This window comes from Scylla paramamosain, chromosome 23 (genome assembly GCF_035594125.1).
Source record: "Scylla paramamosain isolate STU-SP2022 chromosome 23, ASM3559412v1, whole genome shotgun sequence".
Taxonomy (NCBI): Eukaryota; Metazoa; Arthropoda; class Malacostraca; order Decapoda; family Portunidae; genus Scylla; species Scylla paramamosain.
In genome coordinates, this window is record NC_087173.1 from 285163 (window position 1) to 311245 (window position 26083).

The 26083-nt window shown below is 36.5% G+C and overlaps 1 protein-coding gene across 40 annotated transcripts in view; it reads left to right on the top strand.

The window, feature by feature from the left end:
• The first annotated feature begins 10262 nt into the window (after window positions 1-10262).
• LOC135111973 (circumsporozoite protein-like) overlaps window positions 10263-26083 on the top strand; it is a 184500-nt gene continuing 168679 nt past the window's right edge. For 11 of the 40 annotated variants that reach the window (XM_064025685.1, XM_064025661.1, XM_064025660.1 and 8 more), the window contains exon 1: window positions 10270-10462. In XM_064025685.1, coding sequence (XP_063881755.1) covers window positions 10363-10462 — 100 coding nt within the window. In that variant the 5' untranslated portion in view covers window positions 10270-10362. Of the gene's footprint in view, window positions 10468-26083 lie in introns of all 40 variants that reach the window. The other 29 variants (XM_064025681.1, XM_064025680.1, XM_064025679.1 and 26 more) reach the window with 10 other exon arrangements.

The window sequence follows — 26083 nt, forward strand, 5'->3', positions numbered from 1 at the left end:
GGTTGTTGTGAAACTATAAAACACTCATTATACAGGTTTCTCGTAATGTCCTTTTGTTTCCCAATATATAGTGCTTTGCATCCATTTTCGCGTTTTTTATAGGTAACAGGCTCAAAAACACTCAAAATATATCTTTTTCGCAATGTTATTCTATTTCTTCATATTGGTTTGTTTGCATCCGTTTTAGCGTGTTTCTACGTAAAACACTGAAAAGACAAGTGTTAAGTGATTTTCTTTTGGATTCCCATATAGAGTGACTTCCATATTATTTATTGTTTTGGTGCCTAACATGATGAAAAACACTCAAAAGACAGGTTTCTGGTAAAGTCGTTTAATTTCCCTATAGAGGTGGCTTTGCATGCAATTTAGGTTTTGGTACATAACTATCCGAAAAAAAGCTAAAATTAACTTTTTTGATAATGTTCTTTTTTCCACATAATTTCCCTGAATTTTGCCAGAATTTTGGCATCTCGGTACCTATGAAGAAGAACTACAAAAAAAAGGAAAAAAAATTTTTTTTCTCTCTATAAAGAGTGTTATTTGTGGATTTTATCTTTTTGGTGCTTAAGGAATTTAATAACATTCATAATACACGTTTCTCGAAATGTCCTTTCGTTTCCCAAACATAGGGTTCTTTCCGTGTATTTAAGCGTTTTTATAGGTAGTATGATCAAAAACACTCAAAATACATGTTTTTGGTAATGTTATTCTGTTTCTTCATAAAGGGTGTTTTGCATGCGTTTTAGTGTTTTGGTATGTTTGGAGCTCAAAAACACTTAAAGGCAAGTTCTTGGTAAAAGTTGGTTTTATTCCCATGTAATGAGATTGCCCTGCTTTTTAGTGCTTTATTGCCTAACACGCTCAAAAACACTCAAAAGACACTTTTCTGGAAATGTTTTTTTTTTTTCTTTCCACATAAAGCTAGTTTCGTATGCAATTTGGGGTTTTGGTCACCAAGAATGTGAAAAACACTCAAAATACACGCATTTGGTAAGATTGTTCTGTTTCTCAATTAAGAGTGTTATTCATGAGTTTCAGGGTTTTGGTATTTAAGAATTTATTTATAAATGTGTAATTTTCTCTTACAGTTGCTAAATGCCTCAGCACTAAGAGCTTGATTACTAAGTCCGTTCCAATCATCTACTACTGTATTTGAAAACCAATTCCTTCCTGTTTCCTTTTTGAACATCAAGTTTTCAGGCTCAAGCCTGAAAACTTGATGTTCTATTTTTCTTGTTCTATCATGGTTACAGATTCTAAGAATTTTCATTATGTTCCCCTTGTTATAACCCATATACCACTTAAAGACTTCTATCAGGTCCACTCTTAACCTATGTCTCTCTAAAGAATGTAAATTTAACAGCTTGAATCTCGCTTCGTAAGGAATACTCCTCATCCCCTGTATCCTTTTAGTCATTCTCCTTTGAAGTGATTCTAATAGATCTTTATTCTTCCTGTGATGTGGTGACCAGAATAGGACAGTGTAGTCTAGATGAAGTCTGACCAGCACTAAATGTAACTTTAATATTACTTTGGGAGGTTTACTTTTAGCACTCCTGACAATGAATCATAATACACTATTTGCTTTGTTTCTGGGCTCTTTGCCTTGCTTTCTTAGACGGAGTTCAGAGCTAACTTTAAATCTCAAATCTTTTTCTAACCCTGAACCTACCAGAACTTGGTTGTTCATTGTGTAACTACTGTGTGGGTTTCTTCTACTTACGCTAAGTGCTTTGCATTTGTTGATATTAAGCTGCATTTACCATCTGTCTGTCCATTCTTTCATCCTATCCAAATCTGCCTGCAAGGCGATGGTATGCGATTCTGACCTAAATAATGTACATACTCTCGTGTCATCCGCAAATTTACGAACAACACTACTAATTCCACTATCCAAGTCATTGACATATATTACAAACAACATCGGCCCTAATACTAATAATCCCTTTGTCACCCCACTAATTACTTGACCCCACTCGGATTTAGAACCGTTTATTACAACACTCTGTCGCCTGCCGCTTGGCCATGACCTTATCCAGATTACTTATTACCTTTTTCCAATTCTTAAATACTGTGGAATATATTTCATCTGGTCCTGGTGACTTGAACATTTCAGCTTATCTATCTCCTGTTCCACTATCTCTTTAGTTATGATAATATCTGTCAGCTTCTCATTTTCTTCTACTCTAAATATCTTGTCACTATTCGGCAAATCCTGCATGTTTTCCTGGGCAAAGACAGTTAAAAAATACTCGTTCACAATTTTACTAATCTCCTCCCAACAACTAAGCAGGTCCCATTCTGCTGTCTTTTAAGGAACTATTGTTTCTCTATTCTTCGTCTTATATGCCTGATAAAATCCCTTGGGGTCCATATTCGCTTGGCTGGCTACCTTTAATTCATAACTATTTTTAGCTTTCCTTGTTAAACTCCTGACTTTTCAAATTCATTATATTATGGACTTAAAACCACTTCCCCTGTCTTTAATCTCATATATACTTCTCTTTCGCCCTATGTAATGTTTTAACCTCAGTCATCCATTTAGGATCATTCTTCTGCGATCTTATTCTTCTGTAAAGGATATTCCCTAACTGTCCTGAATGTAATTTATCAACGAAATATTTATTTCGCTTTTCTATAAAGGGTGTTTTGCTTGAGTTTTAGCGTTTCTGTACATAAGAACCTTTATAAAAGCTTAATGTTAATTTGTTTCTCCGTAAAGGTTGTTTTCCATGCTTTTCAGCGATTTCGGATGTAAGAAGGTGAAAAACACTCTAAAGACACTTTCTTGGTAATGTTATTTTATATTGCCAAATAAGGTGCTTTCAATGCTTTTTAGCATTTTCATTCCTAACACTCAAGTAAACACTCAAAAGACACGTTTCCTGTAATATCGTTTTGCTTCTTCATATAGGGATCTGCATGCATTATGATGTTTTGCTACATAATGTGAAAAACGCTGAAAATAAAGATTTTAGGTAATGTTGTTCTTTTTCTCTATATAGGGTGCTATTCATCCTTTTTAGCGTTTTGGTACTTAGGAAGCTTACTTAGGAACCTCAGAAACACAAATATAACTTCTTTCTCCAAACGTCTTTCCATTTCCCATTTCCCATTTGTATGTATTTTGACGTTTTGGTACATAAAAAGGAAAAAAAAAACACAAAAACATGTTTTTGGTGATGTTCTGTTTCTCTATAAAGAGATATAGAATATATTTAACTTTCATTCCGGCGGTTTAGTGTTTAGTACTCAAAAAGACTCAAAATACACGTTTTTGGTAAGATTTTTTTCTGTTTGGTAAGATTATTCGTGTTTGTTGTACGCGTTTTAGCGTTTTGGAACGTAAAAAGTTTAAAACACTTAAAAGACATGCTTGTTATTTTGCATTTCTATATAAGGTGCTTTCCATGCTATTTAGCGTTTTCGTGCCTAACACGCTGAAAAACATAAAAACACATTTCTTACATTGTTGTTTAATTTTCTCGTATAGCGAGCAAGCATTATGGTGTTTTGCTACCTGACAATGTGAAAAACATTCAAATTACACGATTTTGGTAATGTTTTTTTCTCTCTCGATTTTTGCGTTTTGGTACCTGAGAAGCTAAAAAAAAAAAAAAATCATAATACACGTTTTTTGTCATGTCCTTTCGTTTCCTCATATAGGCTGTTTTTGGTGCTTTGGTACCTAACAGAGTGTTTGCATGTATTTTGACATTTTAGTTCGTAAGAACCTAAAAAAGAAACACTCTAAAGACACGTTTTAGTAAAGTTGTTTTGTATTCCCCTATGGGATGATTTCGTTGCTTCGTACTGATTTGGTGCCTAACACGCCCAAAAAATAACAAAAGACAAGTTTCTAGTGATTTCGTTTCGTTTCTTCATACAGGTTGCTTTACATGCATGTTGGCGTTTTGGTAATTATCAATGTAAAAGAATACCCGTTTTTGGTAAGTTTCTTCTTTTTCTTCAGAGCACTATTGAAGTACTGATTTGGTACTTAGGAAAGTAATAAAAAAAAAACACAACAAACGTTTCTCGTAATGTCCTTTTTATTTCCATATGCAGGGTGATTTGTTTGATGACAGGCGATATTGTACATAATAGGCTCAAAAAAAAAAAAAACACACAAAATACACGTTTTTGGTTAGTGTATTCTGTTTCTCTATATATGGTATTTTCATACGTTTTTAAAGTCGTTTCATATATCTATATATGGGTCTTTGCATGAATTTTGGCTTTTTGGTAACTAAAAATGTCATAACACTCAAAATGCACGTTTTTTTTTTTTTTTTGGCAGTATTGTTCTGTTTCTCCATATAGAGTGTTTTTCATGCATTTTACCCTTTTGATACCAAGAAAATAAAAAACCCTCATAATACAAGTTTCTCGTAATGTCTTATAATTTTTCCCATACAGGATATTTCCGATTCATTTAAGCGTTTTTTTACGTAACAATCTTACAAAAGACTCAAAATACTTGTTTAGTATGCGTTTTAGCGTTTTCGTATGTAAGGAGCTTAAAAACACTTAAAGGCAAGTTATTGGTAAAAGTTGGTTTTATTCCCATGTAATGTCATTGCCCTGCTTTTTAGTGCTTTATTGCCTAACACGCTCAACAAAACTCAAGACACTTTTCTGGTAATATTTTTTTTTTCACACAAAGCTAGTTTCGCATGCAATTTGGGGTTTTGGTAAGTAAGAATGTTAAAAAAGATTCAAAATACACCCATTTGGTAAGGTTGTTCTGTTTCTCAATTGAGTGTTCTTCATGAATTTCAGCATTTTGCTATCTAAGAAACATCTCCATATACACGAGTTTTTGCGTGTTTTGACTTGTGGTTCTTGTGAAACTATAAAACACTCAATATACACGTTTCTCGTAATATCCTTTTCTTTCCCAATATAGAGTGCTTTGCAACTATTTTCGCGTTTTCTGTAGGTAACAAACTCAAAAACACTCAAAATATAACTTTTTAGTAATATTATTCTATTTCTTCATATTGGTTGGTTTGCATCCGTTTTAATGTTTTTCTAAGTAAAACACTAAGAAAACACGTTTTCAGTAATTTTGTTTTGGATTCCCATAAAGAGTGACTTCCATATTATTTATTGTTTTGGTGCCTAACTTGCTGAAAAACACTCAAAAGACAGGTATCTGGTAAAGTCGTTTAATTTCTTCATGTAGATGGCTTTGCATACACTTTAGGGTTTGGTACATAACAGTCCGAAAAAAAAAAAAGCTAAAAATAAATTTTTTTTAATAATATTATTTTTTCACATAATTTCCCTGAAATTTGCCAGAATTTTGGTATCTCGGTACGTATGAAGATAAATAAAAAAAAAATCCGTTTTAATTAATTATTTTTTTTTTCTCTATAAAGAGTGTTATTTGTGGGTTTTAACTCTTTTGTTACTCATGGAACTTAAAAACACTCATAATACACGTTTCTCGTAATGTCCTTTCGTTTCCCAAACATAGGGATCTTTGCATGTATATAAGCGTTTTTATACGTAAGAGATCAAAAACATTGAAAATTCATGTTTTTCGTAATGTTATTTTGTTTCTCAATAAAGGGTGTTTTGCATGCATTTTAGCGTTTTAGTATGTAAGGAGCTGAAAAACACTTAAAGACAAGTCCTTGGTAAATGTTGGTTTTATTCCCATGTAATGTCATTGCCCTGCTTTTTTGTGCTTTATTGCCTAACACGCTCAAAAACACTCAAAAGACACTTTTTTTCTGGTAATATCACTTATTTCCAACATAAAGCTAGTTTCGCATGTAATTTCGGGTTTTGGTAACTAAGAATGTGAAAAACACTCAAAATACACGCATTTGGTAAGGTTGTTCTGTTTCTCAATTAAGAGTGTTATTCATGAATTTCAGCATTTTTATATCTAAGAAAAATCTCCATATACACGAGTTTTTTACGTTTTTTGCCTTATGGTTCTTGAAAACTATTAAAACATTCATTATACAATTTTCTTGTAATATCGTTTTGTTTCCCAATATAGACTGCTTTGCATTCATTTTTGCGTTTTTTGTAGGTAACAAGCTTAAAAACACAACTTTTTTGTAATGTTATTCTATTTCTTCATATTGGTTGGTTTGCATCCGTTTTAGCGTTCTACGCTGAAACTGAAAAGACACGTTTTCATTAATATTGTTGAAATTGCTGAAAACACCCAAAGACACGTTTCTTGTAAAGTCGTGTAATTTCCCAATATAGGTGGCTTTGCATGCACTTCCGGATTTCGTAAATAACTCCGGAAAAAGATAAAATTATTTTTTATGTTTTTTTTCACATAATTTCCCTGAATTTTCTCAGAATTTTGGCATCTCGGTACCTATGAAAATAATTAACAAAAATTTTTTTTTTTTTTTCTCTATAAAGAGTGTTATTTGTGGGTTTTAGATTTTTGGTACTTAAGGAACTTAAAAATACTCATAATACACGATTTTCGTAATGTCCTTTCGTTTCACAAACATAGGGTTCTTTGCATGTATTTAAGCGATTTTATAGGTAACATGATCAAAAACATTCAAAATACATGTTTTTGGTAATGTTATTCTGTTTCTCCATAAAGCTTGTTTTGCATGCGTTTAGCGTTTTGGTATGTAAGGAGTTAAAAACACTTAAAGGCAAGTTCTTCGTAAAATTTGGTTTTATTCCAGTGTAATGTGATTGTTCTGCTTTTTAGTGTTTTGTTGCATATAACGCTCAAAAACACTCAAAAGACACTTTTTCTGGTAATGTCATTTTTTTTCCCACATAATGCTAGTTTTGCATGTAATTTGGGATTTTCGTAACTAAGAATGTGAAAAACACTCAAAATACACACATTTGGTAAGGTAGTTCTGTTTTTTCAATTAAAAGTGTTATTCATGAGTTTTAGCGTTTTGGTAAGAAACTTCTCTAAATACACAAGTTTTTGCGTTTTTTGCCTTGTGGTTCTTATGAAACTATAAAACACTCATTATACACGTTTCTCGTAATGTCCTTTTGCTTCCCAATATAGTTTTTTTGTAGGTAAAAAGCTCAAAAACACATTTTGGTAATGTTATTTTATTTCTTCTTATTGGTTGGTTTGCATCCGTTTTAGCGTTTTTCTACGTAAAACACGGAAAAGACACTTTTTCAGTAATTTTGTTTTAGATTCCCATATAGAGTGACTTGCATGTTATTTACCGTTAGTGTGCCTAACAAGCTGAAAAACACTCAAAAGACAGTTTTCTGGCAAAAACGTTTAATTTCCCCATATAGGTGGCTTTCCATGTACTTTAGGGTTTGGTACATAACAGTACGAAAAAAAAAAGCTAAAATTAACTTTTTTGATAATTGACTCATAATGTCCTGAATTTTACCCAAATTTTGGCATCTCGGTACCTGTGAAGATGAAAAAGAAAGAAAAAAAATATCGTATTTTTTTTATTTATTTATTTATTTTTTCTCAATAAAGAGTATTATTTGTGGCTTTTAGCTTTTTGGTAAAGATCTTAATAACACTGATAATACACGTTTCTCGTAATGTTTTTTCGTTTCCCAAAAATAGGGTTCTTTGCATGTGTTTAAGCGTTTTTAATGGTAACATGATCAAAAACACTCAAAATATATGTTTTTGGTAATGTTATTCTCTTTCTCCATAAAGTGTGTTTTGCATACGTTTTAGCGTTTTGGTATATAAGAAGCTCAAAACACTTAAAGGCAAGTTCTTGGTAAAAACTGATTTTATTTCCATGTAATGTGATTCCCCTACTTTTTATTGCATTATTGACTATCACGCTCAAAAACACTCAAAAGACACTTTTCTGGTAATGTCATTTTTTTCCCACATAAAGCTGGTTTCACATGCAATTTGGGATTTTGATAACTAAGAATGTGAAAAGCACTCAAAATACACGCATTTAGTAAAGTTGTTCTGTTTCTCAATTAAGAGTGTTATTCATGAGTTTCAGCATTTTGGTATCTAGGAAACTTCTCCATATACACGAGTTTTTGCGTTTTTTGGCTTGTGGTTCTTTTGAACTATAGAATATTCATTATACACTTTTCTTGTAATGCCCCTTTGTTTCCCAATATAGAGTGCTTTGTATCAATTTTCGCGTTTTTTTGTAGGTAACAAGCTCAAAAACACTCAAAATATACCTTTTTGGTAATGTTTTTCTACTTCTTGATATTGGTTAGTTTGCATCCGTTTTAGCGTTTTTCTACGTAAAACACTGAGAAGACACGTTTTCAGTAATTTTGTTTTGGTTTGCCATATAGAGTGAGTTCTTCATTATTTATCGTTTTGGTGCCTAACATGCTGAAAACACTCAAAACACAGATTTCTGTTAAGGTCGTTTAATTTCCTGATATGGGAGGCTTTGCATGCACTTTCGTGTTTGGTACATAACAGTCCGAAAAAAAGCTAATATCAACTTTTTGAAATAAATTTCTTATCATATAATTGCCAAAATTTTTCCCAGAATTTTGGCATTTCGGTACCTATGAAGGTGAATAACAAAAAAAGAAAATCCTTTTATTTATTTTTTTTTATTTTTTACTTTTTTTCTAAATAACAAGTTTTATTTGTGAGTTTTAGCTTTTTGGTAGTTACGGAACTTAAAAACACTCATAATACACGTTTCTCGTAATGTCCTTACGTTTCCCAAACATAAGGTTCTTTGCATGTATTTAAGCGTTTTTATAGATAACATTATCAAAAAAACTCAAAATACATGTTTTTGGTAATGTTATTCTGTTACTCCATAAAGTTTGTTTTCCATGCGTTTTAGCGGTTTGGTATGTATGGAGCTCAAAAACACATATTGGCAAGTTCTTGGTAAAAGTTGGTTTTATTCCCATGTAATGTGATTGCCCTGCTTTTTAGTACTTCATTGCCTATCACGTTCAAAAACAATTAAAAGACACTTCTGATAATGTCATTTTTTTCCTCATAAAGCTAGTTTCTTATGCTATTTTGGGTATTGCTAACTAGGAATATTAAAAACACTCAAAATACAGGCATTTGCTAAGGTTGTTCTGTTTCTCAATTAAGATTTTTATTCATGAGTTTCAGCATTTTGGTATCTAAGAAACTTCTTTATATACACGTTTTTTTTTTCGTTTTTCTACGTAAAACACTGAGAAGATACATTTACAGTAATTTTGTTTTGGATTCCCATATAGAGTGAGTTCCTTATTATTTATCGTTTTGGTGCCTACCATGCTGAAAAACACTCAAAAGACAGATTTCTGGAAAGGTCGTTTAATTTTCTCATATTTGTGCTCTCTGTACCTATTAAAAAGAATAACAAAAAAAAAATCCTATTTATTTATTTACTTGTTTTTTTTCTCTATAAAGAGGTTTTAGCTTTTTGGTACTTATGGAACTTAAAAACACTCATAATACACGTTTCTCGTAATGTCCTTCCGTTTCCCTGACATAGGGTTTTTTGCATATATTTAAGCGTTTTTAGAGGTAACATGATCAAAAACACTCAAAATACATGTTTTTGGTAATGTTAATCTGTTTCTCCATAAAGGGTGATTTGCATGCGTTTTAGCGTTTTGGTAAATAAGGAGCTCAAAAACACTTAAAGGCAAGTTCTTGGTAAAAAATGTTTTTATTCCCATGTAATGTGATTGCCTTCCTTTTCTAGTGCTTTATTGCCTAACACGCTCAAAAACACTCAAAAGACACTTTTCTGGTAATGTCATTTTTTTACCACATAAAGCTAGTTTTGCATGCAATTTGGGGTTTTGGTAACTAAGAATGTGAAAAACAGTCAAAATACACGCATATCGTAAGGTTGTTCTGTATTCTCAATTAAGAGTGTTATTCCTGAGTTTCAGTATTTTGCTATCTAAGAAACTTATCCATATACACGAGTTTTTGCGTTTTTTGCCTTGTGGTTCTTGTGAAACTATAAAACACTCATTATACAAGATTCTCGTAATGTCCTTTTCTATCTAAATATAGAGTGCTTTCTATCCATTTTCGCCTTTTTTGTAGATAAGAAGCTCAAAAACACTGAATATATACCTTTTTTGGTAATGTTATTCTACTTCTTCATATTCGTTGGTTTGCATCCGTTTTAGCGTTTTTCTACGTAAAACACTGAAAAGACACTTTTTCAGTAACTTTTTTTGATGGATCCGAAAAAAAAACTAAAATTAAATTTTTTTCATAATTTTCTTTTTTCACATAATTTTCCTGAATTTTGCCAGAATTTTGGCATCTTGGTATAGAGAGAGAGAGAGAGAGAGTCCTTGGTAGTAGTAATATACCGTAAAATGAATTGAAATCCCGCATGATCCTCTATTCAAAACTCGCGCCCTCCAGGCCATCAAGCAAGAAGCGACAGTGTGACAGTGATGAGTGGTGTAGTGTGGATGTGTGCGTCCGTCAATCTTTCGTACCTACGGCTTTCCGTGAGGCGGCTGGAGCAGGAAATCGCCGAGCCGTGCTGCAGAGGTGAGGTGAGTACACTCCTGGCCAGGGTGAGGACGAGGCAGTGACGTGTGCAGTGTGCTGTGCTGCGGAAATCAAGGGATGCGGCGGGAGGGTCAGGCTGTCATGGCGGTAGCCTCTCGTGGTCTTGGGTACTGTATGACCAGGACACAAAGCTTCATATTCCATATCGTAGTTGCCGTGGGTTGATATGCACGATGGAAACGTGGAATGTAACTTGTGATGATCAGTGAAGCTTTCATGGAGATACTACTACCATGACTGAAAATTAGGGAACTAGGATTACCCGGTCAGCTCTCTCTCTCTCTCTCTCTCTCTCTGGAAGCTTATTTGCGCTCACTTTCCTGATGGACTGAGTTTGAATGACCTTAGTGAGGGCAGTCACAGATAATAGTGATGATGAGCCGGGGCTCCACACAGTTCATGGAGAGTAAAACGCGTATTTATGGTCAGGCACTCCATGCACCCATGCCGTCCTGGTGCGCCCTCCCTGTCTGCTGGGTTGTGGGCACGTGTGTGTGTGTGTGTGTGTGTGTGTGTGTGAAAGTTTCATTAGAGTACTTGTAAGTGTAGTGCATAGATTCCGTTTGGTGCAAAGAGCAAGATTTTCGAATTGGAATGATCGTGGCTCATTGCGACTCACGTGCAGAATACTGCGTGACGAGACGAAGCTGCTGATAGTTACTTGTGTTGCAGCTTTTGTTTTTGTATCACATCTTATTCTGTTTTTATTACGTTCTTCTTCCTTAAGCAGTTAACTTCTTCTTGTTTACGTCCAAAAATCGAAAATTCAAGCCCCAGCTTTTAAGCATAATTTATAATGATGAACAGAATGTATTAAATTCTTTTATCCAGAACCTTTCAGATCAAGATATTGATTGACAGCTGCCAGGTACATTTATTTAAAATAATTTTTATTTTTATTTTTAGTAGTTTTAATAGTTAAATAATAAATGACTTGAGGATATAATATTAACGTTTTACTGTTAAATAATAAATGACTTGAGGATATAATATTAACGTTTTACTTATATTAATAGTATAACAGCAGGTATTCTGAAATGTTAACAAGTATGTGCTGCTTATAAAACATGAAAAACAGTACAACACACACTAGGTGTGTAACACAAGGCAGAAAATAAAACCAAGGCCTTGCCATGAAAGACAGCAGCATTCATAAGAGGCATTTTTTTTCCCACACCTGCACAAACATTTGGCAACATCAAGGTGTTTATCAAACACTAATGCCTTATAAGACAGAACACATGGTTAGTTGAATTAAGAGATCACACAAAAGTCATCACTATCTTATAGCATACATATATAGTATACAGCAGCACCAAGAGACATTGCAATGTAAGAACATAAGAAATAAGGGAAGCTGCAAGAAGCGACCAGGCTTACATGTGGCAGTCCCTGTATGAAATATACCTACCTATTTCCACCTATCATCCCCATCCATAAACCCGTTTAATCTTATCTTAAAGTTCTCTAATGTCTTGGCACTAACAACATGATTACTGAATCTGTTCCACTCGTCTTCCACTCTTTTTTTTTTTTTTTGAGAACCAATTTCTTCCTATCTCTCTTAAACCTAAATTTTTCAAGCTTGAACCTGTTATTTCTTATTCTATCCTGGCTGCTAATCCTAAGAATTTTGCTTACATCCCCCTTGTTACAACCCTTGTACCACTTAAAGACTTCTATCAAGTCCCCTTTTAACCTACATCTCTCTAAAGAATGTAAATTTAACAGCTTCAATCTTGCTTCATAAGGAATACTCCTCATCCCCTGTATCCTTTTAGTCATTCTCCTCTGTACTTATTCTAATAGACTTATATCTTTCCTGTAATGTGGGGACCAGAACTGCACAGCATAGTCTAGATGAGGTCTGACCAGCGTCAAATATAACTTTAATATTATTTCGGGCCTTCTACTTTTAACACTCCTAAAAATGAATCCTAATACCCTGTTTGCCCTGTTTTTGGCCTCTATGCATTGCTTTCCTAGACGGAGTTCAGAGCTAACTATAACTCCTAAATCTTTTTTTGTACCCTGAACCTACCAGAGTTTCGTTATTTATTGTGTAGCTACTGTGTGGGTTTCCTCTACCTACACTAAGTACTTTGCATTTGTTGATATTAAACTGCATTTGCCATTTGTCTGTCCATACATTCATCCTATCTAAATCTGCCTGCAAGGTGATGGCATTCGAAACTGACCTAATTAATCTACTTATCTTTGTGTCATCCGCAAATTTACTAACATCACTAATTCCACTATCCAAGTCATTGATATATATTAAAAACAACAGTGGCCCTAATACTGATCCCTGTGGCACCCCACTAATTACGTTATCCCATTCGGATTTAGAGCTGTTTATTGTAACTCTTTGTCGCCTGTCGCTTAGCCATGGCCTTAGCCAGCCTAACACCTTCCCATCTATCCTGTGTGCCCCAACCTTTCTCAGTACCCTCTGATGGGGTACCTTGTCAAAAGCTTTACTAAAGTCCAGATATAAGATATTATAACTATCACCATTATCTACTGCGTCATACACTTTAGTGTAAAAACTTAACAAGTTTGTCAGGCGAGACTTCCCCTTCATGAATCCATGCTGTGACTGATTTATCAAATTATGTTTGTCTAAATGCTCCCTAATGTTCCTTGTTATTATTGACTCCAATATTTTACCTACAACAGAAGTTAAGCTGACAGGTCTATAATTGGATGCTAAAGTTTTATCTCCTTTCTTAAAGATGGGTACTACATTAGCCTGCCTCCACATTACTGGTACCTCACCTGACTCAAGTGATTTCCTAAAGACAGAAACTAATGGCTCACTAATAAACTCTTTACATTCCTTAAGTACTCTGGGATATATTTCATCTGGTCCTGGTATCTTGAGCTTTTTTAGCCTATCTCCTGTTCCACAATCTCCTTAGTTATGGAAATATCTGTCAGCTTCTCATTCTCATCTGCTGGAAACATCTGTTCACTATTTGGCATATCCTGCATGTTTTCCTGGGTGTAGACAGTTAGAAAATACTCATTCAGAATTTTACTAATCTCCTTCCCAGACCTAACCAGCTCCCCATCTACCTAGCTGTATTTACCTAGTTGTGAAATACAGGACAAGAGCCACACTAGGCTCGTGCTGTCCCATCTCCATATCGACTTTTATCTAGATTTTCTTTAAATTTATGAATTGTCTTTGCACACAGTCTCATCCTTAAGTTCATTCAACACCATTATACTTCTGTGTGGGAAGCTGTGTTTCTTGATGTCTCTTCTGCAAACACTCCTTTTCAATTTCCTTCCATGTCCTCTTGTGTCTCTCATATCTGGTATCATGAGATCTTCTCTGTCCAAGTTTTCCATTCCTTCCAATATTCTATATATTGCTATCAAATCACCTCTTTCCCTCCTTTTTTCTAGTGAAGTCAGGCCCAATCTCTTCAACCTTTCCTCATAATTATACTCTCTTAAGGTTGCAGGGATTTTAGTTGCAGCTCTCTGGATTCTTTCTTTCTTGTTTTTCAAACTTGGCAACCACACTGATGCTGCGTACTCCAATCTCGGACGTATCATCTTTGTTATCTTTTTTTTTTATCATATCTTCATCAATATAAGAGAATGCTATCTTGATGTTTCTCAGCAGATTTTATGTTTCTCCTATAATTTTGTTTATGTGCTTTCCAAATGATAAATTATCAGTAATAATTACTCCTAGGTCTTTTTCTTCTGATTTTATAGAGATTTCCTCATTCCCTAAGTAACAGTTGCCAACTGGTCTTCTCACACTTTTCCCAAACCTCATCACACTACATTTTTTAGCATTAAACTCCATGTTCCACCTCAATGACCATTCATTAACCTTAATGAAGTCCTCTTCATTTGTTACTTTTCTCATAATCTTAACGTCATCAGCAAAAAGGTTCATGTAACTTTCTACACCTTCTGTCATATCATTTACATAAACTGTGAACATAATAGGTGCAAGTACTGAACCTTGTGGGACTCCACTTTATTACTGTTCTCCAGTTCTACCTGCTGCCTTTAATTACTGTCCTCATTTCTCTGTTCGTCAAAAAGTCAGTCATCCACTTTAACAGCGATCCAGCGAGTCCTCCAATTTTTTTCCAATTTCCATATTAGTCTTCTGTGCGGAACTTTATCAAATGCTTTTCTCAAATCTAAGTATATGCAGTCGAACCATCCATGTCTCTCTTGCACTATATCTATTACTATTGAGTAGAAACTTATCAAATTTGTAACACAAGATCTTCCTTTTCTGAAGCCAAACTGTGTCTCTGTTATCACTTTGTTGTCTTCTAGATATTTCACCCATCTGTTCTTGATAATCTTTTCACAATTCTTTGCCACCACACTTGTGAGTGATACAGGTCTATAATTTAATGGATCTTCTTTACTTCCGGTCTTGTGAATTGGGGTAATACCCCCCCCCGTTTCCAAACTATGGGTACTCTACCTTTTACCAGGGTGGTGCTAATTATATTGTGCAGCACTGAGACTAATTGTGAGCTACACTCTTTTAAAATCCAACTTGATACACACCATCAGGACCCATTGCTTTCCTTACATCCAGGTCTTCCAACATAATCTTTGCTTCTTCTACTGATGTTTTAATCTCCTTTAGGTTGGTCCCTTTTTCTAATGTTGTCTTCTCACCTCTGAAATCATTTCCTTTAGTAAACACAGAGTGGAAGTATCTGTTCATCTACCTCCTCTGGGTCATCCACTGTCTCTTCTCCAGCTTTTTCCATGCTTATTTCATCTTAACTCTTTAATTTTCCATTGATGAATTTATAAAATAATTTTGGTTGGTCTTTACATTTCTCCACAACATTGTTTTCAAAATTTTTCTGATCATCTCTGTGAGTTTTGACATTCGTTCCTCTTCCTTATGCAATTGTTCCACAGGTCCAGTCTCTTGTTTTTCTTCCACTTGTTCCATGCTTTTTCTGTCCAATCTAGCTGTTGCACATCTCCTATTGTACCAATCCTTTTTGAAAAGGTTCTCTGTTGATCTTTTGGGTACCCATTTCTCTACTCCTTTATTATAAATACCCAGGAAAGCTGTCTACTTTTCCTCTATGTCCTTTTGAATAACCATGTTCCAATTCACTTCACTGAAATACTTCCTAAGTTGTCCAAGGTTAGTCTTGCTGTAGTTTAGCCATTCTCTTGTGTGGTCTTCTTTCCTTATACTGAGGTTATCATCCATAACTGTGAACTGAATCAGCACATGATCACTTTTTCTTATTGGGTTTATGTATTTAAGGTCTTCTACTATTTCTTGTTCCTTGGTGAAAATTAGATTGAGCCTTGAAGGTGCTTCATTTCTCCTAAATCCTGTGTCATCTGTAACCCATTGTGTCAGGACATTTTCAATAGCCAGGTCTAGTAGCTTGTTCCCCCATGATGACTCACTGCCTTCTGTGGTCCAGTTCTCCCAAGATATCTCTTTACAGTTAAAGTCCCCCATCAGGATTATATCATCATTTTCCTCAAGCAGCTCTGTCAAACATGTCCTTGTGTCCTCAAGCATTTTCTTATATTCATCCTCTCTCCAAGAGTTGGAAGGGGGGGAACACAAGTCACCACAACGTTATGGTATCTTCCAATATTCTGTCTTAAGCTTATTTTCAATACTTCTGCCTCCTCCATCACATATGTGACAGATTCCACTAGTAAATTCTTCCTAACTAGAAGCATCACACCTCCTCGCTGTTTATTCCTTCTATTTCTCATCCAGAGGTTGTATTTTCCTTCACCAATATTTAGTATATCCCCTTCACTTGCCAGTTTAGGTTCAACGATTCCCATGATGTCCGGTTTTTCCTCTTTTAAATAGTCTTCTAGTTTCAACACTGCTGACATTAGTCCATTTATGTTTGTGTATGCTACTTTTAGTCTTCCCCTGCCCCTATTTGCTGCCTTTAATGGACCTATAGTATCCTCATTCTTCATCCAGTATACCTGATAAAATCCCTTGGGGTCTGTCTTCACCTGGCTGGCTTCCTTTAATTCATAATTGCCCTTAGCTTTCCTCGTTAATCTCTTGACTATTCTAACTAATTCATTATATTGTGGCCTTAAAACCTCTTTACCTGTCCTTAATCTCTTATATATACTTCTCTTCGGTTCTATATAATGTTTTAACCTAGCATTCATCAATTTAGAGTCATTTTTCTGTGATCTTATTGCTCTATACAGGATGTTTGCTAGCTGTCCTGTATGCAGTTTGTCTGTGAAATATTTATACAACTCATCTAAATTTACTTCACTTAATCCCCTCATCTTGGCCCCTTCCATCCTCTCCACTCCCTCATCTACTCACCTTGACCTCACTTCTCCCATTTTAGCATGACCTGACCCTTCAACATACTCACACCTATCTCCCTCTCTCTCTCTCTCTCCTCGGTCCCTTCCGGACACATCTTCCCTCCTCTTGTCCTACACCCTCACATCTCACCTCACCTCTCTCATCCTGCCTTATCTCTCTCAACTCCGTCCCGGTCCTGACCTCACCCTCCATCCATTGCCAGTCAACTCCTTGGAGGTACCTTTTTAATTCCTCAAAATCTGCTCTCCTAAAGTCAGGTGTTTTTCTAGTGTTTTTGCTTTTAAAAGTGTCTTCCCATTTTAATTTGTACCTAATTTCCCAATGGTCACTGTTGCCTAGCTGTCCACCAACCTCTATCTCCATGACTGCCTCCTCCCTGTTAGTAAGAATTAAATCTAGAATATTGTTCCCCCTTGTGGGTTCTATGACTACTTGTTTTAAAAAAGATTATCCTGAATTACCTTTAGAAATTCCTCTGCTTCCTTGTCACCCACCATCAGGCTCCAGTTGATATTCCTAAAATTAAAATCTCCTATCACACATACCTGACTGTGCCTTCCTGCTCTGTTTATTACCTGCCACAGTGAGGTGTTAATTTCCTTTGTACTGTTTGGTGGCCTGTACACTACTCCCAGTACTACTGACTGTGATCCTTCCTTAATATCTACCCATATCAACTCTGTTTTGAATGTACATCAGGAGGTAACGGAGTCAGCATAGCAAGGCTACACCACCTAACAGAGAACGCAAAGACTTCCATATCAGAACAAATGACATGGCAACTCAATACTGCTTACAACAACAGCCACAACAACAACAACAACAACAACAACAACAACAACAACAACAACAACAACATTGAAGTAAAGATATACAGTGGGCATATGGCAGCTAAAGATATAGTGTTAATAACATGTAGCTAACCAAAGAAAATTTCAGAGAAGAGAAGCATTTGTCACCACAAAGTAAACATGCAGAATTTAAATAATTCCTGCATATGCTGTAACAAACAGCACAAAACCTGATGAAATGCTACATTACATGAAAAAAATAAGAGGACTGATATCAAATGTTACTGTAAGATATATCTAAAATTACATATATTGTGAGAAAATACATTATGATAGATATCTTATATATATATATGAATAATGCATCATGATAAAATGAAGAAAACATTATATGCAGGAGAAAATACAGCATCCTGAGCTTGGACATGGGACATGCAATGAGACAGTAGGACAAGAGCAGAATAGTTTGCAAGAATACAGTGAAAAGAAAAATAAAAACCCTTAGAAAGGAATTTTGTGCACACATCTGTGTACTGTATGCAAATTTCCTATTCAACTTTTCATATTTACTTCTTCTTCCTATTTCCTATTTAGGGACATAAAATACTCCAAGTCTGATTAAAGTAAAGCTTTTGGTTAGTTGCTGAAACACATGCAGAAGCAACACAAACTTATGACAGGTAAAGAAAATACACTTTTTTCCTCATTGGGGAATAAAAAGGCCACCTAAATCACAAATCTAATCTGCCTCACTGCTGCTGTCTAACTGATGGCTGGTATCTGACAAAATATCCTTGTCATGTGACATTCATGAGGCTCAAAAATCTTCTTCAGGCACAGTCAGTTACATGGAAAAGATTATGAGCTAGAAGTAGCTGATGCCATCACTATATCTTCACATTCAGAGTTAGGAACAGAAGTCAATGGGTAATCCAAGTCTTAATCTTGTCAAGGAAGTGTGGTTCATCCAATTAATAACTAAGGTAAGGGAACTGAACAAAGACCAGTCGTGCCACAGCACCTGAAGTGCTGTCTTGTTAGAGTGTGTGAATGGCAGTTTCCATAATGTTCTTGCATTCCTTGCAAATTTTACAAGATTTAGCAATAAACATCATTAAAATGAAGAGTAACTAAACTATTTCAATAATGAAAAGGATCTATGCACCTGATATATATACCTATACTGCAATAAGGACAGCTTTTTGTCCCAGTAAGCCTACCACAGAATGTGTCTATTCTGTTCATTACTTGAAAATCCTACACATGTTGATTTTACTAGTTAGGAGCAAGTCTCATATTTTAGCTGATGATCATTCAAAATTCAGCATTTAATTATATTACCCTGCATGTACTTTACTTTTCTCCTTCAAAACAGTGTTACTGAGTCTCATCAAAAGCTTCGGTGAATTGTACGAGAAACGGATCCATTCGCCATTGACGGCAAACATGCCAAGATTCTAAGAGAAGAACATTGTATTCCCTCTTGGTCAGAGAAAGAAAAAAAAAGTGCAGTTACTCTAGTATCAATGTCTTAAACCTAATGAACGTGTCATCACACTCTGCGTAATATCAGTCTTTCCCAGATAAAAGGAATATCCTAAAAAAAACATTTCCATTTTTCATTAGTTCTCTAATCACAAAAAAAAAAAAAAAAAATGCATGGTTTCCAATTTTCAAACTTTTGTCTTGTTCACCAATATCCTTGCCTCCAACAATGGAATCAGAAACCTGGTCAAAATTAAACAAATCTTTGATGGTACTCATTACATAAGATATACTGCCTTAAAGTAACTTCCTTTATAGGACTGCCAGAGTTTGTTGCTCCTGCTAACAAAATGTTTCTCATTGAGAAATGCAGTGCATGCTGTAATCCTCTAAGGACTGTGATAATATACTGCTACAGCAAGCTGCCTCCTCTGCTTCCTCCTCCTCCTCCACTGTCTCACTAATCAAAGCATATCACTGATGTCCTTTGAAAAATTACAGCATCTTGGGAGGCAGAAAATCTGCTGGTCTTTACATCAATTGCTGTGGTATTGTGCTGGTCTTCCTTCCAGATTGCTGGACTGTCTTGTGTGGTGTGGATGGTGTCCCTGTAAATATGGAAATATGGAATATGTTTGCATACTTTGTATTATTATTATTAACATACTAGTATATGCATTTATTTTCTTGAATAATGCTATTACCTCTGTTAGTAACAGAATAGGTTAACAGCTTTTCTGTTTCTATCTCACCTCTGCCATCTTAAACTTTTCCTATACCCACAACAACTGTCCTCTTCAAGTGATTAACAGCAATTATAAACCTTATATACAGTCATTATTCCCACCACATCTTTTCCTTGCCAAAAACATCTTATAATACTTGTTCACATTGCTCATCACAGTTAACATGCTTGACTCAGATGAGCCAGTTGTGTCTCCTTTCCTGCTGTAAGCCACTTTACCGCAATACAGTCTGTAAAAAGAACCATTTTGTTAACTAGAAAGCAAAGATTGGACAAAATAAAGTTATAAATATTGTGAAATATTAGCATATAAAGAAATGTATGATTGCGTATGGACAAATGGTGAAAGAAGATAGGACTTGTTAGTAGTGGAGGCAGAAGTTGATTTATTATATTCTCTTTATTCATATTCATATTCATATTCAAATTACTGTTTATTTTTGTTTATTTATTCATTTTTTTGGGGGGGAGAAAAATAACCCCATGATTTCTTCCTATCTGTTTTTAATTTTAGCCTGATAAATTTAGATTTGAAGAGAGGGAGTGGTTCTCAAACAGTGGTAGATGACAGGAGTAGGCTCTGTAATTAGGTTGTTTGTACAGAGTCAACAGGGAGCTTGAAAAGAAGATTAGACAGATTTATGAATGGGGATGATAGGTGGAAATAGGTAGATATATTTTATACATGGAATGCTATGTGTAGCCCTGATGGCTTCTTGCAGATTCCCTTTTTTCTTACTTTCTTAGAAAATGGGTTAGATAATAGTGAAAATTATGAGATTGCTGAATGTTATCTGCTAGCAAATATGTATATACTGAAATGAAAGCTCATCATATAATGTAATATAGTACATACAGTGTATAGGTTCAGTATGGTTGTGAATGTTATTAATCAATATTTAGGATCTGTTGTTTATGTTTATGACATCATGAATGTCATTTAACCACATTTACCACAACTAAATTAAACATTACCAGTTATAACACAGTTGTGTAGTCACAGAAATGCTGCAGTACGTGCCTGAAGTTTGTTTATCTGCAGGAATTGGAGCTTCATTGTTCAGCAGATGTGTTGTGCTGCTGGTATGCTTGAACTCAAAATTTTCCATGTGGACAGACTGCTTGTGCTCCACACATGGCTTTCCCAAGACTTGGAGCCATTGCAATCACCTGGAATCATATTTAATTAAACTGGTAAATTCTTAATTAAATTCTGAAAATATAATGAAAATATTTTCTATAAGATAAAGAAACAATGAAAACTTGGTTCATATTCATATTTCAAGAAGCAGTAAGGGAAAAGAATTTGCAGCTAGACAGATGCCCAGAAATAGTTTTACCCACTCATAGGCTATGTTGGGGTACACACATATATATTGACACCAGCTCCCACATACCAGGTTTGCTTATTCATGTAATGCCAATCATACATAGTCAAGGAGGAGGCAGTAGACACCTGCCGAAACGATAATTACTCCCAGTGAGGTCTAAAGCACTGTTCAGGGGGTGCTGTGAACTTATCATTAAACCCAGCTGTGACCTCACTGAACGTTTCCCTTTGTGTCTCACAAGACAAGGGGGAAGTCACAGCTTGCCCTCTAAAGACAAATCTCTTTCTCCACACAAAACTACAAGCACCTAATAACACACACACCCTTCACTCAAATATTTCAAAATGATTATGGCGACTCCTACACCAGCCTTGGAGTCCCCATCTAGGGAGGGGACCATAAATGTCCCCAGGTCGGACTGCCTTTCTGTTGACAACCCTAAGTATCTTGACACCCCCCCTCAACTTTTTCTTCATTAACTTTTGCAATATTCGCAGTCTAAGATCTAATTTTTTATCTGTAGAACACCTCCTCTCCTCTTCTAAACCTCATCTTTTCCTCACTGAAACTCAGGTGTCTGAGGCAACTGACAGTATCCCCTTTTCTGTTCTCTCCTATTCTCTCTATCCTCATTTTCAATCCAAAGCTGGATATTGCGTTTATGTGCGCAATGACTTAACCTGCTCTCATGCCCACGCTCTTGAATCTTCCGAGTTTTCCACCATCTAGCTATGACTACAGAGTCACTCTCATACTAAATTTATCTGTGCTGTATACCTCTCACCTAACTCCTCTGACTATAAGAAATTCTTTGACTACATAACTTACAAAGTGGAGCACATTCTGACCCTCTTCCCTTTTGCAGAGATCTCCATTCTTGGAGACTTCAATGTTCACCACCAGCTTTGGCTTTCCTCTCCCTTCACTGACCATCCTGGTGAACTAGCCTACAACTTTGCTATCCTCCATGACCTAGAGCAATTGGTGCAACACCATACTCGTATTCCTGACCGTCTTGGAGATACGTCCAACATTCTTGACCTTTTCCTGACCTCTAATCCTTCTGCTTATGCTGTCACCCTTTCTTCTCTGTTGGGCTCCTCCGATCACAATCTCATATCTTTATCTTGTCCTATCACTCCAATCCCTCCTCAGGATCTCCCTAAGCAAAGGTGCCTCTGGCATTTTGCCTCTGCTAGTTGGGGGGACCTGAGGAGGTATTTTGCTGATTTTCCTTGGAATGACTACTGCTTCCGTGTCAGAGACCCGTCTTTGTGTCCTGAGCATGTGGCATGTGGCATGGAGGCGTACATTCCTCTTTCTTTTTCTCGACCTAAACCTTCCAAACCTTGGTTAAACACAGCTTGTTCTCGTGCTATACATGATAGAGAGGTGGCCCACAAAAGGTACTTAAGCCTTCCATCACCAGAATCTCATGCACTTTATATTTCTGTCTGGAACCATGCCAAGTCTGTTCTCCAACTAACGAAAAACTCCTTCATTAACAGAAAGTGTCAAAACCTTTCAAGATCTAACTCCCCTCGTGACTTCTGGCATCTAGCCAAAAATATCTCAAATAACTTTGCTTCTTCTTCTTTTCCCCCTTTATTTCAACCAGATGGCACCACTGCTATCACATCTATTTCTAAAGCTGAACTCTTCGCTCAAACCTTTGCTAAAAACTGTACCTTGGACGATTCTGTGCTTGTTCCTCCCTCTCCTCCACCCTCTGACTACTTCATGCTTCCTATTAAAATTCTTCGCAATGATGTTTTCCATGCCCTTGTTGGCATAAACCCTCGGAAGGCTTATGGACCTGATGGGGTCCCTCCTATTGTTCTCCGAAACTGTGCCTCCGTGCTTGCACCTTGGCTAGTCAAACTCTTTCAGCTCTGTCTGTCAACATTTATCTTTCCTTCTTGCTGGAAGTTTGCCTACATTCAGCCTGTTCCTAAAAAGGGTGACCATTCTAATCCCTCAAACTACCGTCCTATTGCTTTAATTTCCTGCCTATCTAAAGTTTTTGAATCTATCCTCAACAGGAAGATTCTTAAACATCTATCACTTCACAACCTTCTATCTGATCGTCAGTATGGGTTCTGTCAAGGCCGCTCTACTGGTGATCTTCTGGCTTTCCTTAGTGAGTCTTGGTCATCCTCTTTCAGAGATTTTGGTGAAACTTTTGCTGTTGCTTTGGACATATCAAAAGCTTTTGATAGAGTCTGGCACAAAGCTTTGACTTCCAAACTACCCTCCTACGGTTTCTATCCTTGTCTCTGTAACTTTATCTCGAGTTTCCTTTCTGACCGTTCTATTGCTGCTGTGGTAGACGGTCACTGTTCTCCTAGATCTATTAACAGTGCTGTTCCTCAGGGTTCTGTCCCGTCACCCACTCTCTTCTTATTATTCATTAATGATCTTCTAAAACTAAACTTCTTGTCCTATCCACTCCTATGCTGATGATACCACCCTGCACATTTCCATATCTTTTCTTAGACGTCCAACCCTTCAGAAAGTAAACATTTCACGGAGGGAAGCCACAAAATACTTGACTTCTGATCTTTTTAAAATTTCTGATTGGGGCAGAGCAAGCTTGGTATTGTTCAATGCCTCAAAAATTCAATTCCTCCATCCATGAACTCGACACAACTTTCCAGACAACTATCCCCTCTTCTTCAATGACACTCAACTGTCCCCCTCTTCTACACTGAACATCCTCGGTCTGTCCTTTACTTATAATCTGAACTGGAAACTTCACATCTCATCTCTAGCTAAAACAGCTTCTATGAAGTTAGGTGTTCTGAGACGTCTCCGCCAGTTTTTCTCACCTTCCCCAGCTGCTTACTCTGTACAAGGGCCTTATCTGTCCATGTATGGAGTATGCTTCACATGTCTTGGGGGGTTTCACTCATACTGCTCTTCTAGACAGGGTGGAATCAACTTCTCTCCTCTAACCGACTGTCTTCAGCCTCTCTCTCATCACCGCGATGTTGCATCTCTAGTTGTTATTTTCATGCTAACTGCTCTTTTGATCTTGCTAACTGCATGCCTCCCCTCCTCCCGCGGCCTGCTGCACAAGACTTTCTTCTTTCTCTCACCCCTATTCTGTCCACCTCTCTAACGCAAGAGTTAACCAGTATTTTCAATCATTCATCCCTTTCTCTGGTAAACTCTGGAACTCCCTGCCTGCTTCTGTATTTCCACCTTCCTATGACTTGAATTCCTTCAAGAGGGAGGTTTCAAGACACTTATCTTTCAATTATTGATTACCGCTTTGGACTCTTTAATGGAACTGGCATTTCAGTGGGCATTTTTTTGTTATTGGATTTTTGTTGCCCTTGGTCAGTGTCCCTCCTACATAAAAAAAAAAAAAAAAATGCAACACGAATTAATATACACATGGTACTTCCATCCTGCCTCCGTAAAAATGGACATTTACCTGGTGTTCTCTACTCGTGTTTCACACCACATTTTACTTGAAATTATTTGAACATGCTAGATATCTTGACATGAAGGACGTTCCTGTTATATTCAATTATTACACACCCACCACGGTGTTTCATTCAAGCAATAGTTGTGGCTGGCAGCGTCACCTCAGTAATCGCTTGCTTAAAGACACTGTATTTTCTGCTAATGGCCAAAATATCCCTAGAAAAAAAAAAAAAAAACCTACCGTCTGGCACCCCTGAGGAATAAGTACAGCAGAGCCCATGGGAGTGTACAGCTTTTTTTTAGGTATTATTATAGTTTAAGCCATTACACACTACGTGGTAATAACCTACCTCATTTTGTTCTCACTATTCACATCATTTCTAATGATTACACTACTTGTCGGAAATTAATAATAACGCCACAATAGGCCTGGGAATGCACAGCGCTCTCAACTTTTCTAAGTCCACAGGTAAACATAAATGGTGTATTGTTGCTTGAACTTCAGTTGTTAGGTTAGGTTAGGTTAGGGTTAGGTTAGATTAAATTAGGTGCTTCTCAATGTCTTGTCAAATTGCGAGAGGGAGAGTTTGGGGTATTTTCCTAGATATAGAGAATTTCCCTAGATTTAGGGAAATTTCCCTAGATTTCTCTAGATTTTGGGAAAGTTTCCCTAGATTTTTTAAGTCCATATATCACTCGTATATGGCTCCCCTCCCAAAACCCCCGGTTCCCCACAGGCCCCAAGCTTGCTTGAGGGATTGGGGGGCCGTGGGTAGAGATTGGGGACATTGGCTTAAACTATAAATTTACCCATTTATGTTTACCTATGGACTTAGAAAAAGTTGACAGCGCTGTGCATTCCCAGGCCTATTGTGGCGTTATTATTAATTTCCGACAAGTAATGTAATCATTAGAAATGATGTGAATAGTGAGAAGAACAAAATGAGGTAGATTATTACCACGTAGTGTGTAATGGCTTAAACTATAAATTTACCTTTTCTTGCCCCACACAGCAACAGGCGAGAGGCATCACAGAGCGGCATGTATGTAGGAACACAGGCGTGGGCAGCGTTGTGATGGGCTGGGGTTTTGTTTACATGATTCGAGCTGAGCGTCGACGGTACTACCCTCTCCAGTTTCTGCCACGAACATACCAGGGATCGAGTTCCCCCCATTGGGTATCCCCTTCTCCTTCCCTCCAGGACACAGCTCTCTCTTGTGCATCACAGAGCGGCATGTACAGCACAGTGTACACACAGGCGTGGGCAGCGGTGTGGTGGGCTCTGGTTTTGTTTACATGTTTCGAGCTGAGCGTTGACGGTGCTGCCCTCTCCAGTTTTTTTGTCACGAGCATACCAGGGATTGGGTTCCCTAACATCCTACCCCCCCCCCCCCCATTAGGTATCCCTCCCTCTTCCCTCCAGTGTACAACTCTCTTGTGCGAGCACCATATGACTCGATTTTTCCGCA